Source organism: Acomys russatus, chromosome 1, assembly GCF_903995435.1.
Source record: "Acomys russatus chromosome 1, mAcoRus1.1, whole genome shotgun sequence".
Taxonomy (NCBI): domain Eukaryota; kingdom Metazoa; phylum Chordata; class Mammalia; order Rodentia; family Muridae; genus Acomys; species Acomys russatus.
In genome coordinates this window covers 96,285,698-96,302,404 of record NC_067137.1, presented here as the reverse complement: position 1 = coordinate 96,302,404, position 16,707 = coordinate 96,285,698, and the positions used below count along the sequence as shown (strand labels likewise).

At 49.2% G+C, this 16,707-nt stretch overlaps 1 protein-coding gene across 2 annotated transcripts in view; it reads right to left on the bottom strand.

The window, feature by feature from the left end:
* The window catches only part of Esrrb (estrogen related receptor beta), a 152,900-nt gene that overhangs the window by 72,913 nt on the left and 63,280 nt on the right, over positions 1 to 16,707 (bottom strand). Inside the window, exon 1 of one of the 2 annotated variants that reach the window (XM_051149618.1) lies at positions 12,882 to 13,199. The exons of the other annotated variant lie outside the window; for it this stretch is intronic. Coding sequence (XP_051005575.1) covers positions 12,882 to 12,931 — 50 coding nt within the window. The 5' untranslated portion in view covers positions 12,932 to 13,199. Of the gene's footprint in view, positions 1 to 12,881; positions 13,200 to 16,707 lie in introns of those variants that run through there. 2 annotated transcript variants of the gene reach the window in all.

The window sequence follows — 16,707 nt, the reverse complement described above, 5'->3', positions numbered from 1 at the left end:
TGATAGAGAGAGAGAGAGAGTGAAGCAGAGCAAGAAGGGAGAAACACAAGGCACAGAAGAGAGGGTTCTCTCCGGAATGCCCCTATGGAGGCTGAGGAAGGGCAGAGGGGGCAAGGGTTCAAACAATGACTTGACATCCTCATGCCTCCGTTTATCCAGCTGCCCAGGGCTGTTGTGAGGAAGCAACCAGTTAACCTGTGAAATATTTTCAGGAAAATGCTGTCACACAGTAAAGCACCCAGTAAATATTGGTCATTATGACTGCTGCTATTATTAAGATCATCCATGGGTCTGAGCAGCACCGGGATGCTACTGCATATTCAGCAGCCAGGGGGCATTCCTCTGAATAAGTGGGGCTGGAACATTTGCCAGCCTGTCTGAAGGTCAGGCAAGCCGCAGAGGCAGTGAATGTGTCCCGCGTGCGCGTGCGTGCGTGCATACGTGTGTGTGTGTGTGTGTGTGTGTGTGTGTGTGTGTGGTGCGCGCCCGCTCGTGCGCTAGGAGAAGGCACTCCACAGCTGGAGGCCCCTGCAGTGCTACAGAGCCTGCACCACGGAGCAGAAGAAACTAAGGCTAAGCTGCCATCCTCGCTTCTGAGGCGTCGGTGCGCCCCCACTTTCAGCTTTAGAAAGGCTCAACAGTACGGGGCTTGCGCCCCTGGGCTGCAGAGTAGGAGAGGGCCTGTAGGGGGCTCTAGAGCCCTTTTATTCCCGGTATTAGGACAGCGAGGAGACCCCATGTAAAACAATGGTGCGTAGTAGCTCTGGGAGGCGTGAGTGAGGAGCAAGCAGCTGGAGCTCGCGGGTATTCAGCTATTAGCGGGTCCTGGTTTATCTGCACCGCCCCTCCTCCCAGGCTGGCCCTGTTCACATTTGATCCCTAGTCCCCTCTGCTCCCAATATAACGCTGATACAATAGGGTTCCGGTGTTCTCCCCAGGGTGACAAGGGATAGCATCTTTCTTGACCATTTAGGTACAGAAAGAGGTTGTTCTCATTGCTTGAGTGTCAGATTCTTGTAGCAGTTGTCCATCTTGTTTAAGGGCAGACCACCAGACAAGTACAGGTGCCCAAAAGGATTTTTGCCTTTGCTTCTCCCTAAAGCAAAACTCAACAGCTGTGGGTGCCATGTGTCTCCTGGACTTATTTACGGACTCGCGATTCCATTGACACATCCGGAGAGCCGAACTCACTTCTACCCACTAACCCCAGAGGCTATGACCAACCTAACCAGTTAATATTGGCAAGATGCTAGAGACGGTCACTTAATACTTCGAGGGGCCAGAAAGATGGCTCAGCGGGTAAAGGGCGACTGTTGCCAAATCTGGGGCCCTAAGTTTGATCCCCAGAGCCTCACAAGGCAGAAGGAGAGGATCAGTACTCACAGGATGTCTCTGACCTCCACACGACACCATGGCACACACGTGCCCACACTGATACACATACATTCAGAAATACAAAATAAACAAATAAAAATGCAATTAAAAATAATTTGCAAGCCGGGCAGTGGTGGCGCACGCCTTTAATCCCAGCACTTGGGAGCAGAGGCAGGCGGATCGCTGTGAGTTCGAGGCCAGCCTGGTCTACAAAGTGAGTCCAGGATAGCCAAGGCTAACACAGAGAGACCCTGTCTCAAAAAACAAACAAACAAACAAACAAAAAAAAAAAAAAAAAAAAAAAAAAAAAAAAAGAAGAAAGAAAGAAAGAAAACAGATTTGAGCAGCATGTAATAGTGCATGCCTGAAATTCCAGCTCTTGGGAGATAGAGACAGGAGGATGTGTAGTTCAAGACCATCATTGGCTGCTTAGAGAGTTCTAGACCAACTTGGGCTATGTCAGATTCTGTCATAAAACACTGAAAATAAATTAAGCGAATAAATACATTGAAAGGAAAAAGAAACTTGAAAGGCCACGCAGTGGTGGTGCATGCCTTTAATCCCAGCACTCAGGAGGCAGAGGCAAGTGGATCGCTGTGAGTTCGAGGCCAGCCTGGTCTACAAAGGGAGTCCAGGACAACCAAGGCTACAAAAGAGAGACTGTCTTGAAAAAAGAAAAAAAAAAAAAAAAAAAAAAAAAAAAAGAAAGAAAGAAAGGAAAAAAAAGGGGGGGAGGCGGGCGTGGTGGCACACATCTTTAATCCCAGCACTCGGGAGGCAGAAGCAGGTGGATCGCTGTGAGTTCGAGGCCAGCCTGGTCTACAAAGGGAGTCCAGGACAGCCAGGCTACACAGAGAAACCCTATCTCAAAAAAAAAAGGGGGGGGGGACTTCTTCTCCCAGCAACCCGTGATCGTCCCCCAAACACTAAACATATAACAGCTCTTTGGGGCTTTGCCAAAAGCAACAACAATAATGACAGAGAGAATATAACGATGAGTTACTTAATCAGACAAATTTAAGATTTAGCAAATATTGCATAAGATTTATACTTTAAAAAAATCATTGTTTATTTAAATTAAGCTCAATTATCTAAGTTTAAATTGCATTTAACTGGGCGGCTCTGCATTTCATCAAGCAACTCAGGAGACGGAGAATACACACACTCATTGAGAGGAACGCGCTGGATTCATCCTCCCCACCCGCTCTGGTAATCCCTCTCTAATCCCCTGCGTTACACATACAGAGATCCAAGCCACAGTGATCACATTAGCTAAGTGCAGTCCAGGCACCCCACTTTCATTAACACTAAACATTTGTGCCACGCCTCTTGCGCACCTGCCAAACGCCTGGCACTTGTCAATGACTTGGTCTGATCACCACAGCAGCTTAAGGAGGGGTAGATACTATTTGTAGAAAGAAAGAGAGAATAAAATTTCTGCACAGATCTGTAAATCTGCGTGTGCTGGTCCATGCCTTTAATCTCAGCACTCTGAGGGCAGAGGCAAGTGGATCTCCCTGAGTTCGAGGCCAGCCTGGTCTACGTAGGAGGTTCCAGGCCAACTAGTAAGACTCTGTCTCAAAGCAGACAAATAAAAGCAAACACACAAAACCCTACAGAAATCTATAAATTTCATTTCCATGGCTCTTCCAAATGTATGCACATTAAAAATAAATTATTTATTTTTACTTTATATGTATTGCTGTTTTGCCTGCATGCGTACTTGTGTGTGGTGTCAGATCTTGGAGTTACAGACAGTTGTGAGCTGCCATATGGGTGCTGGGAATTGAACCCAGGTCCTTTGGAAGAGCAGTCAATGCTCTTAACCACTGAGCCACCTCTCCAGCCCAAGGTATGCATATTTCCAGTTCTTCTTAGGGGAGAGAGGAGAGAAACCAGAAAGATTCTGCCTTGTCAATAAACAAGCAGTGCCCCTGCGCTGGCTGTTTCATTATGTGCTAGTAATACGGGACAATGTCTTCACTTCAACCAATTGCCTCTGGAACCAGTATGGGACTGTGGCACATACAGAGGGGATGCTTTAACAGCCAATAGTAAGCTGGCCTTGCACCTGCTGAAGACAGTGTTACACCTCTCTGTAACGAACAGCTAGCTCATTTGCTACAACGAAGCCAGGCAGGATCAGGTCATCCCTGAACACTCAGTGACACACAGATTCCAAATGTTCTCTGGAAGGAAACAAAACATAAAATAAAATAAAATAAAATAAAATAAAATAAAACAAAAACCCACCCTTTCTCTTAATCCTTCTTAAACCCAACAAGACCGCTTGGTTCTTACTATTCATGAATTATTTTTAAAAACCTGAGTCCAACAAGGAGATTGCAAGTAGAAGATATCTCACTGACTAAATGAACAACGTATTTGGACCTGAAGCATACAGCTACTCTTGCTTGCATCTCCAGAGGGGAATGTCTTGTTTGCTAAATCTCTTACTAATCAATTTGTAAATCCAAAGCTTCGATTTTATTTCCTTGGGAGGGTGGTAAGAGGCTGAGTACTAATGATACTGAGCTGTTCAAAAGAATGCAGACATCAGGATCTTTGACATATTAAGGGAGACAGAGCTGTATCTTGTTTTCCAAAGTGTGTGCACAGGCGCACACAAAAAGCAAAGAGAGAGAGAGAACCTAACCATAGCATCGTCGGACACAGGAGTAACTCAGAGGCACCTGGAGGGGTCAGCTCCCTGCAAGCTGGGACAAGAGCCTGGCAGAAATGGAACGGCCAGTAAAGTGACCGAGGCTAGAGAGTTGGCTTTGCTCATGGCATTCTCGAAGATGCTTCGTGTCAGAGAATCACCCCCTTGTGTTCCAAAGGCTCCCAGCCTGCGAACATCTGAGAATGCAGCCAGAAAGATCCACCCAATGGCAGCATGAGAGGCGGAACCACACGGGGCTGCTGATGTAGCAGAGTCCCTGAACAGGCATCCTTAACGAGAGACAGCTCTCTCTCTTCTGTGTTTCTCTGGAGTTGGGAACGTGTGGTCAGTACCAGATTCTCTGCCACCAGCATGCTCATACCCAGACACTGGGCTGGTTTTGCTCCTGGGCAAGTTCAAATATGCAAACCTGAGGCCTTTGACTATTTACAATTCCCACTAATACATTTATGTTCTGAGGCAAAATTTGTCCACCCTTATCCGGACATCGTGATAAAAACTGGTCATGAGAATTGCTTGGCACTCTGGGGGGAAAAGGAGAAGGCAAAAGCCATTATTACCATTCTTATAGCCAATACGGCCATCACCTTACTGCTATCATTTCTGTGAAAAGCAGCGCTCTTTCTGACAGAGCTTGTTAGCCTGACTGTTTAGATAGACGGCAGCGTCAACAGACCCAGGAGATGGCTGACAAAGAGTCAGGCTGAAAGGAAGAGGCTAAATACTGTTCTGCGCACGCTGAAAGGCTGGCTTATTACTAACAATGGTCTCTGCAGATCAATTAGGAAAATAGAAACAAGAGGATAGGAGGGCACCCAGGACCAGGCAGTGAGATGGTGGGAAGACCTGAACACTGACTGAAGAGTTTGCCGCTACCTCCATTCACACTCAGTCACCTGTTCCCCCAGGTAACAGACACAGCCTGAATGAAATGTGAATCCTGGGTCTTTCCTCACTCTTCTTGCTGTTCCTACCAAAACAGGTGAGCAGGTGAGCAACAGCGGATAAAGGGACTGATTGGTGGCTGAGTCAGAGTGCAGTGGCTGAGGATACTCTGCGTCCATCCTTTACCGGCTCACCACACGGACAGCTCAAACACACGCGCGTGCATGCACTGAGACATGCGTGCAGTCAGACCCACACACCTACGGTCTCCCTCCAGAACACGGAACTGAAGCAGGATGGTGGGCAAGGACGTGCTGTACCGAGTTAGAATGAAAGGAGAGAGAGAGAGAGAGAGAGAGAGAGAGAGAGAGGATAAGTGAAGACAGAAGGCGAGGCTACATTGTAAGGCATAAGGGGGGGCGGGAAGGTCACCCAGGACATCCCCCTTCACCCCACCCCTCCCCAGAATGGGCTCTTAGGACTGCAGGTTCTGGTTCTCTGCCCTTCCGAAGCCAAGAGCACAGGGAAAAGCTGGCGATGTCCAACAGCCGCCTTTCCAGGTCTTTCTTCCACACCCTCATTCTCTTTGGGGCATAGATCTTACTGTTTCTCTTTTACTGTAGATCTCATATAGCTCAAACTAGCTTCCCACTCTACATACAGCTGAGGATGACCTTGAACCTCTAATTCTCCTGCCATCCCAAGAGTTGGGATTGCAGGCATGCGTCATCATGCCCACCTTCAGGTATCTACACAGTCAGGTGGAAAAAAAAAAAAGTCTCAAACCAGAAGCCCAAACAAAGTGAATTAGCAGAACCAATGATAATTTTACGAACCAATGTATGAACTCCAGTTAATTTGAGCAATTGAAAGTTAAAGAGCCAAGTGAAAAGAATAGTTTGTATTTCAGATATGAAACTCTGGGATGGCAGTGGCCCACTGTGATTTTGGTGTGTCACCTTCGTTCTGTTTTAAATGCTGTGTTTTAGTAAAACGTCAGTCACCTGGCAGCCAGCTAGCTGCTGCTGTAATTGGCCAGAGAGGACCATGCTATACTGTTAGACAAACAAATTGATCTCATTTGAAGCCACATGATAAAAACAAAACCTGGACAGAGTTTGTGCAACTACCCTTTGACCCTTGAATAAGATAGTGTTGAAGAATAAAATAACATCTTATAGAAACCAAATCCCAGAAGTGGCGTCATCCCAGGCAGTGCTGACAACAGCAGGGAATAAATTAAAACAAAAGAAAACAAAAAAAACCCTCCACCCTGGACAAAACTGAACGACAGCGTGGAATAGAAAATTTGGGAACCTTGAAGAGGAAATTTATATATTTATTTATTTTGGGTTTTGGAGACAGGGTTTCTCTGTGTAGCCTTGGCTGTCCTGGACTTGGTTTGTAGACCAAGCTGGCCTTGAACTCACATTGATCCACCTGACTCTGCCTCCTGAGTGCTGGGATTAAAGGTGTGAGGCACCACACCTGGCTAGAAAATTTATATTTTAAGATCAAAATCTATACAGGTTTAAAAACACAAGAAAATGAGCCAGGGGCCGCAGTGGCACATGCCTGTAATCCCAGCACTCAGTCCGCAGAGACAGGCATATCTCTGTGAGTTTGAGGCCAGCTTGGTCTACAAGAAGAGTCCCAGGACAGTCAGGGCTACACAGAGAAGCCTTGTCTCGAAAAACCAAAAAACCAAAAACCAAAACCAAAACCAAAACACAATAAAATGAAGACTTTTTTTTTTCAAAATGAAGATCATGTACACAATCTCTCTCACACACACATGTTCACCATCAGAACACTTTAGGTTTACATAGCTTCAGTTCACTCTAAGACAATCCTAACTCTGAGATGTTCAGCTAACCATCCCCTTCTGCCTTATCAGATCCCACACAGAAAGGGCAGATGAGCCACAATTCTTTTTCCTCGACTTAAGAAACCGTCTGACCCTTTAAACTCCAGCTTTTGATGATGTAGCTGTCCAGGGAGAGTGAAAGACATGGAGGCCTGGAGCAGAATGGCCCAAGTGCTCAAGTGTTCCTTTGAGTGTTCTGCCTCCTCTCTCTCTCTCTCTCTCTCTCTCTCTCTCTCTCTCTCTCTCTCTCTCTCTCTCCTCCAGGTTTGCCCCAGTCCAGCCCAGGCTGAAAACTGAAAAGACTAGAATCCTTTGTACCACAGGAACACCAGGCAGAGGGTCCCTCTGTGATCCCTTCCATACGTTGCATCAACTTCAAGGTGAGAGTTTCTGCTGGAATGTCGCCAAGCCTGATCTCAGCTCAGGCAAGGGACAGTCAGGCAGACTTTTGTACAATGTCCATGGCGCATGCACACACAAAGCTCTCCTGAGCAGAGTGACCCAGGGCTGCGTGCAGCTCCTGATGGCATCACAAAAAGGCTTGACACATCTTTACCCTAGTTCTTATACATTAAAATCCCCTTACGATCCTCTCTGATTTTAATCCTGACCAAGGCAGAAAGGCAAAAGAGAGAGGCACTCCGCTCATAAGAGGGGGCAGGAGAGACAAGGCTGCTGCTTGTGTCCGCCCTCCTACGATGTTTAGTGTCTAGTTTTGGATGATGAACTGGGGTCTCTGCTTTCAGTGACGGGCTGTCCACAAATCTCCAAGCAGGACAGCCAGAAAGCAGCCCAGCCTTGCAGAGCTCAGGCTCCTGGGAAGCACTCACTTCTTGCAAGCTGACTGTGGAAGAGACTGATGAGATGAGTGAATACAAGCCCCGACCCCTGACCCCCAGGTGCTTTGGGCAGAAGTCATCACGATCTCTTTTGAGAGTTTTGCTTGACTCCCAGAGTCATAGGACCAACCAGCATACAACCAAAGGCCAGGAAAACGAGGAAGGAAATGCTTCAGCAGACAAGAATTGAGGGGTCACTAGCCCAGTGTCCCTAGGGGAGAAAAGTACCAACTTCTCCTACTCATTAATGGCCTGGAGAGCCAGAGTCCCAGCACAGCTCTGCTGTTGTCAGTGTGCCTTACTGATGGCAAGAGGCAGGCTGGTCTTTCGAGGGTTAATCTGCCGGGCCAGCTATCATAGGGGTCACTGAGATGTGCAAAGAAGTTGGGCATCCCAGTCCCCTATGGCTGGTCTGCTAATTACATTTGCAATTATAAGCACCACAGCCTCCCTGCACAGGGACCAGACCACATTGGGCCAATTGGACAACCAGATGTAACCCGGCTCCAGGCCACTCTAGTTCCACCAGGAGACACTGGGACCAGCTGAAGCCTGTGGGGCCCAACTCTAAGGAACGGTCCTCTTTGCAAGCGTTCCACAGAGGTATGAGTGTGTTGGGACAGAGATGAGATAGTCTGTGGGCATGAAGGAGGCTCTGTCAGGGGTCACAGATGTACACTCCTACACACACACACACATATACACACACACACACACACACACAGACAGACAGACAGACACACACACACACACACACACACACACACACAAGCAGGGACTCTCAAGGGCATACAGCAGGACGTTCAGGGTGCTTCCAAGCTTTGGCCACATCCCATCTCTCTCTGCTCCATCCTCACAGCTTCTCAAGCACAGTCTGCAGACCCTGCACTCACAAGCCCCACTCTTGCCCCATGTACCCTTGAGGGGTGACAGAGACTGAGAAGGAGACCAGAAGCTGAGCATTCCAGCCAAGCTGGGACATTGCAGTAACACTGAGTCAGGAGTCACCGGAATCTACATTCCCAGAGGCCATCAGCCATGCCGGCTAATGCCAGGCAGAGCTTCTGTGTAGGCAGGAAGAGCACTTTGAGGGTCTCCCGCACTCAGGGTATGGATGAAGTCAGGCTTTATTTGAGCAGGTAGAGCATGGCCTAATGATCTACCCTTCTTTAAATGTGGGCTGTGGCTTAACCATGTAGAGATGACAAAGTTCTACAGCTAAGTTCTAGGGAGCCAGGTCATTAGCACCCTTCCTCTGGTCTATGTGCTGTTGGCTGGTTTGGCCAGTAGCTTTTGCCCTGCAGGCTGCCAGCAGCCCCACTCTCAGGCACTACCCACAGCCTGGAAATTACAGAGAAGCAAGAAATTTTACAGAGGACCAAGAAAGGAGAGAAACTTCTCAAAGACTTCAAGCTCTGTTAAAAAAAAAAAAAGTGGCAAAATGTCCAGCTACAGCAACATGAGTTACGAGGGCTTGACTGAGGGCAGGGTACTCCGGGAGGGGGCTGCCTGTGACATCAAGGCATTATCACAGCTTCCACCCCCCCCCTGCTGTCCCCGAAAGTCTCCTCTGTCCCTTTTCTCGACTAAATGGGATATTTATTGATTACTTCAAATCAATAGAATGAAAAGGTTCCTGTTTGGGGGATCAAGTTGTTTCTCTCGTGCATGCTCTTAATAAAAGAAAAAAAAAACCTATCTTTTCATATATTGTAATTATTGCCAGTATAGAAAACTGTTTCTAAGATTAAAGGAATTGGTAAAAATAATCTGCCCCAAGAGGAAATTTCCAAGGATATTAGGGCCTGTTACCAACCAGGAAGGGCCTTAGCAGTGACTGGGCCCCTGTGACACTGACCTAATGTTTTTTCTATTTATTGCCTTGAGGCTGAACAACTCCGACTATATCCCACCATCTTCTACCACATATGTACACCTCCGAAGGAGTAGCAAACACAAAAAAAGGTTCTTTTCTGGAGCCCCTCCCCTGGAAAACCACGACTAATTCCTTCACTCTGATTTATTTTTGAAAGTACCATTAAAAATTAATTTCCCCCTTTGTTTTTCTCCAGGTCACTGACTTTGAATTACCATGTGGCATTTTTCCTATGTGTGAACCCACATATTTTACCTTCGGGACAGTTTGTCCTTTGTTTCCTTAACAACAGCAAAACGGGGGCCCTCCTTGTCAAAAGGTGGCAACCCCACCCCCACCCCACCCCAGACACACACTTTGGGTTTTGTGCCTCGGGGCTCCAGCCAGTGCGTCAACATTGACTCATTCACACACAGGCAACTTGCGGGAGAGGAGGGTCGCCCTGGCTGTGGCAGGCCGTACATATACATACAATGCTGGTTAGGAAGGCTGAGGGAGTCTCTAAGATGGACTATGGAAAAATGAAACCGAAGGGCAGAAAGGCAGGAAGGTGCACGCATGTGTGTGTGTGTGTTCATTTCTCACCTGGGACAGTGTGATGACACAGAAAGCGTGACAAATGTTCTCTGTGTGTAGGGAGGGAAAAGGACAGTTGCAGGCTACCCCCCCACTGCCCCCCCACCTCTGAACACACACTCCTTGTGCCCTTGGGCTTTCTCAAGTCTGAGAATGTCAATGAATCCACATGGAGGAGAAAACTGTATGTACAGAGCACATCACACACACACACACACACACACACACACACACACACACACACCACAGGCAGGTTCCCTGAGAAACATCAGCCTGTGATAAATGCGTTCATGCCACCATCCTTCCAACAAACCAAAGTGTGCAGCCTCCTGTTTTGTTACTTTGCTAGAGGCTGTCCCAAAGCTACCTGCCGTCTCCACATACCGTCCTCTGTCCCCACCATGCCCATCCTTGTGTGCCCGCACCTCTATACCAAGGCAAATGCAAACCATAGCCTCGGCAAACAGCTGCATATGGTCTACTGGTTATAGCTTGGAGTTGCTGCTTCGAAGGTTCTGGGCTTAAAACAAAACAAAACACAGCATTTCAAGACTGCCTGAGTCCTCAGTCACAGCAGGCCTATTTTTGTTATTGTTGTTGTTAATATTATTTTGTAAAGGGAAAAAAGAAAAGAAAAGAGCCAGAAGGGTAGAGTCCACATCACTGCCAGGCTTAGTTTGTAAATAATTTTCGCTTTACACCTTCCCCAGACCTCCCAGACCTTGGCTCCATCCTGTTTGTTGCCTCTCTGAGAGTCCCCTTTTACCGGGCATTTCTCCCCAAACTGAAATCAGGCCTTCTGAGGGGCTTGGGAAGAGCCCAGCTCTTCACCTTGGGGCTGTCCGGCAGCGTGCTTGGTCAACACTATCAAAGCATACATTCCGGCCCCTCCACATACACGCACACACATTCTCGTATTGATTGATGATGACTTGAGCCAGGGACAAACACAGATATTTCGAGCTCAAGGGAAGAAGTCACCTCCGGAGAAAGAGAACCTAAATAATTTAAATATCCAATATTTGATGTAGTTGGTAATTTTTTATGTGAGGAAATGTCCAACCAGCATCGCTGTCCTCATCCTCAACCTAGTCTTTCCCCGGGGTTCCCTTGGCTCTCTCTTGGACAGGATCCTGAAAGCCAAGAAGGACCCCCCAGGTCCCCCATACACACCCACAGCCCCAGGAGCTTAGAGCACCATAACCTTGAAAAAGAATGAAAAGCCACTTTTCAATCTGGTGGAAATCAGCATCCATTATAATTAAGGACCGGTTTCCTCTCCCTCAACACCTCCTTCTGACTGTTTAAATTCTGCAAGGTATCTGTAAAGGACTCTTTGCCAGGGGAAAAATCCTGAAGCGAAACGGTCAGTGTCAGGAGGCCCAGGACAGCTCAGCTATCAACACAGCAGCTGTGAGCGCTGCGGGCCTGGAGGCCAGTAGAAGTGGTCTCCAAGGCGAGGTGGATGGTTCGAAACTTCACTGAACCAGAGGTGGTCCATAGCTTCTATCTTAGAACTGTCTGTCTTCCCAGTTGTTTGGCGGGATGGTATTGGGGGGAGGGGGAAATGAGTGGTGTAGGGAAGAAAACCTGACTCCCTAAGTTTCTTTCAGAAAAAAAAAGGGGGGGGGGTGAAGAAGAAAAGCACAAAGTTACTTAGGAAAGCTGTCCGCCAGAAGCTAGAGTTTTCATTTGAGTCTTTTTATTTATTTATTTATTTATTTATTTATTTATTTATTTATTTGGGTCTTTTTATTTTTAAGCCTGCGGAAGACCATTTTCAGGCCCGGCACGTCGGGCCCGAACGCTCCGAGTCCCACCGAAGCGCGGTGGAACGCGGAGCGCCAGAGGGGAGACCCCGGCAGGTGCTTGCGCAGGCGGCACGGCCACCTCGGAGAGCACGGGTGGCCCGGGTTGAACAGTAATAGCCCAGACAGGACGCGCGGGGCAGTTCTCCCCTTGCCACACATGACGCTCAGAAAACTGTCCCAAGACGCCGGAGCTACAGAGAGTTGCGTCCTGTCGCCAAAGCCGCAGCCACCCACGTCGCGCGCTTAACCCACGTTCTGGCGGCGCTCGGACCGCAGCAGGGAAATAGCGCGGGGCACGCTGCCCCGATCCTCCAACTGACTTCACCTCCACCGCAGCTTGGAGCGGGCGACCCTGACTCCCGCCGGGCCACAGGCTCCCCAAGCAAGGCGTGCGGAGCGCACCGCTCTGCGCCCCGCCGCACCCCAGGAGCTCCAGGGGACAGCCCCATCGAGCGCGTCCCGCTGGGACCTCGGAGCCCGCGGGACACTGGCCGCCTGCAGTTACCCTCGCCGGACCCAGCACATTTGATTTTCTGCCCCTGGCTGAAGTCATTTTGGGTATCTAGGGTGGAAAGCAAAGCGCCGATGGGGAAGGTTCTTAGGACGGGACAGAACACCCTTGCAGTCACGTTCCCGCACCTGTTCTGGGCTTCCGCCTACCCGTCACGGAAATGGAGATATTTTGTTACCGCGGAGCAAAATCAGAGTGAACGAGAAGGCGCCACTGTTGTCTAAAAGTAAGGGCTCATGAAAGAGGATGCGGGAAAAGTTAAGAGGAGGGTTTAAGCCTGAGAGAGAAACCAAGCAAGTGTGCGGTTTTCCCTCTCCTATGTCCGGAGTGCCCCTCAGAGGTCCCCGCCACTTCAGGAATGTGTAGAAGAGGAACTGCGACATCCAGGATAGAGACACTTGGATGGGCAGAAGGACAGAAAGACAGACAGACAGACAGACGGGAAAGTAAGGCACCTACTGGTTGTGGTAGCCGAGGGGGTCCGGGATGCAGAGTTCCGACACGTCCATCAGTACCGTTTTAGCATTCCCAGTTGGAGGAGAAAGGCGGCGGGGAAATCACGAGGAAGACGAGTGAAGGGCACAGGCGAGGTGCGAGTCCCGGCCGGGAACGGTGAGAGCGAGAAGGCGGAGTAGGAAGACGCGCCGGCGGCGGGGGAGCAGGAGGCTGAAAGCCGCGCGCCACCCCGCGCTCCCACTCATCCGCGCGCTCTGAGACCGGGCAGAGGGGACGCGAAGCCGGGGAGGAGGCTGGGGCGCCCGACACTTGGATCTCACTAACCCTACTGTAGCTTTAAGGCTGAGAGACTGATGTATGATTTGGCTCCTATTGGCTATCTCTCAGGGGCTGGACTTAAAGTGACAGAATCGAGCTGGGGTGGGGGGAGGGTGGCCAGCCCAAGAGACTTCAATGGAATAGGACACTCCCGCGGACAAGCAAGGTCCCCACCTCCTGTGGAGTAGGAAGGCTGGATTTTATAGTCCTAAAGCTTGCGTTCTTGCTCTTGCAGCTGAAAAGCAAGGGGGAAAAGTCCAACTGCCAGGTGGGACTGTTGTGTGTTGGGGGGCTAACATACGCACCCCTCCCCGCCACATGTCTATGAACCAACAGACTTGGCAAATCCCCTCTCAGGTTTGTTCTCCAAATTAAAAACGAGTCACATTCCGCACCATCACCACCATGAAGAAGCGGCCAGTGGTTTAAAAATTCGCTCGCATTTAGTGTGCTAAGGAGCAAAGGGTCAGGCCAGCAGGTGAGGTGCAGCCAGCCAGGGGAGAGACAGAGTCCCCTTCCTGGTCCTAATACCTGGGCCAGTCTGCTCTGAGCCGCTGGCTTGTAGCTAGACACAGGGTGTGTGTCCGTAAAATGCCTCTAGACTACAAAGTCAGGGTTTGCCCATTGGCAAAATCTCAGTAGTGGACCCAGGACTCAGCCCTCAGGTGTCTGCTTGGGAAAACACAATTGCACTTTTAAACCTTCAACTTAACCCGGCACAGCTTTTCTGAGGCACAAAGTTGACATTTGGAAACACACACCTGAATTCCCAGCTATCAACACACCTGCATCCCTGTCTGCCTCTCGCTCCATGAACCAGAATATTATGGGCTGCCACTGTACCAAAATAAGCCATAAGTCAAGTCCCAATTCTTCTTGTGTGGCTTTTCACCTTGGGGATGTGCCTGCTACAGGGATAATATTCAATTTGATGACTCAAATGAGAATGTGTGCTGGTGTGGATACAGAATTATTTAAAAGGGGGAGGAAAAGCCCTCAGGAGAGACTATTACCTTATTATAGTCTACAAAAGACAATGAACAGTGTTTTTTTTGGGGGGACATAAAATTTTATCACTAAAATAATGTCTAAGTGGAGTGCACCTGTAGGCAGTGCTGGGTGTTTTGGCGATAAAGCTGGGAGGGAGGGTAGTGGGGGCCTCAGAAGGGGCTAGCCACTCTGGAGTGACCTGGGGGATAGGCCACTGGCTTCAGGTGTGATGTTTCACTTGGATAAATGCAATAGTCTGTGCTGGGGAGGACAGCTGATGCTGTTCACATGGGCTGAAATGGAGGGAAGTGTGAGACAATCCTGAAGCATAGCATCAAGAGATGGATGAGGATGTTTGCTCTACCAACAGAGCCCCACGCCCCACATATCCACCCCTACAGACCTGCATCATTAAAAATAATAAATAATAGGTATCTTATCAGAGACAAACTGACCCGGAAGTGCAAGTGCTGTCCCTGAGCTTGGTGTGTCTACATGATTCTCTCTCTCTCTCTCTCTCTCTCTCTCTCTCTCTCTCTCTCTCTCTCTCTCTCTTTTGTTTGTTTGTTTTGTCTTTGTTTTTTTCGAGACAGATTTTCTCTGTGTGTAGCCTTGGCTGTCCTGGGCTCACTTTGTAGACCAGCCTGGCCCTGAACTCACAGTGACCTGCCTGCCCCTGCCTCCCGAGTGCTGGGATTAAAGGCATGCGCCACCATGCATGGCTCAACTCCCATCTCTTGTGAAGGCCTCAATGACTGGCTTCTCTGATTTTTTTTTCTCCCCAGTCCATTCTTCAAGCACAGCGCTGTGCAAATTGCAGCTAATGACTCCTGTTGAAGTAAGGAATGAAGCCTGGTCCTTGGCCTATATGGCCATTGTCACGTGACAGGATTCTGTGAGTCTCCCTGTCCCCCTCCACTATGCCTGACATGTAGAAGACCTTTCTCTCCCTCCTGGGCAGCACCTGAATCTTCTGCCATCCACATTGCTTCTAGTTGCTTGACACAGTTAGCAATTGCATGTGTGTTGATGTGATGTGAGGAGTGCTGCCCCTCCTTACTAGATCGGAAGCCCCAAGAGAGGAGAGACTGTGTCTGTGTTGTTCACTGCAGAATCCCAGCATCCAGTGCCCAGCAGTGCCTGATGCAGAGCAGCTGACGGACGAAGGTTACCCAGCAAGACCTTTTGGAAAACAATTTTAAAAATCATTTTCCCAGAATACAGATGTGTGCCATACTGCCTTGATGTGCCAGGCAGAGGCAACAGCTAAGGCCTTTACTCAGCCGGGAACAGGAACTCCCCACAGCGTGCTATGTAGTTATGCTGTGAGGTTCACTAGGCTGGGTATGTTCGATGCCTTTCCAACGTAGGCTCATTTCCACTTATGATAGGTTGATGGGAGAATGTAACCCCATCCTGAGCCGAGAAGCACCTGCATTTAGAACTCCCATCACACTTGACAAATGAAGAGATTTGTACACTTCCCTGTGTGCTGAGATGCCCTTCCCCAGGTCACACAGCAAATGTAGGCAAAGCATGCCAGCCAACCTGGGCCTGAAGTTCTGCTTGAACCACTTCTCAAGGTTTGGAGACAGGCCTCGCTCCTGCCCCTGCCACCTCCCTCCCCGAGGGCGAGTTCTTTTGGAAGCTGTGAGGTCAGCAGCATGGGCATCTTTGTTTACCTCTTAACATCACGATGGGCTCCTTGGGAGGGCAAAAGGAATTGCTAGTTAGTGGGGGCCAGTTTCATGACCTGCTGTCCTGACCTAAGCAGGTAACAGACTGTCTACAACTATGGTCATTCGACACAGCTTGCTCTGCTTCGAAAACCCCACGCTTCCCTTGGGAGAGGAAAAAGAACAGGTGCAGGGCGTGGTGGCACACGCCTTTAATCCCAGCACTCGGGAGGCAGAGGCCAGCCTGGTCTACAAAGTGAGTCCAGGACAGCCAAGGCTACACAGAGAAACCCTGTCTCAAAAGACAAGACAAACAAAACAAAAGAAAAGAAAACAAAACAAAACAAAAGAAACGTCTCTCAATTTTCCTAATTTCCCCTTTCCACGTGCTGTAGGACCAACCACTAGAGGAAGTTGTTTGTGTCTCTTAAGCCACCAAACTCAACAGAACTGATAGACCTAGTTTGGTGTCCCCCCCGCCCCCCCCCCCCCCCCGCCAGAGGACTTGATGACCTTATCACCAAATAAGACCCACCAGACAGTTTTTAGAGAGGTTACCCTCTTGTCATTAAGCAGATGTGAGAGTTCATAGTTTGGTTATGCCACCCCCCATCCATTCCCACATCTCCTGAAGTCAAGGGTGCTGGTGAGAACAAGGCCATGGGGAAGCACCCAACGTGGGGACACACTGCTTACCACCAATCCGGGAAGAGGAGGCTGACTCCATGGAATTGTTTGGATCATAAACCAAATCTGATTCTGCTCCAGCCCACGGTGAGGATTGGGGGAGGTGGGGCCTGGGAGGGCATCCATTGGCAGTCCATAGTGACTAAGGCAAGCCTGAC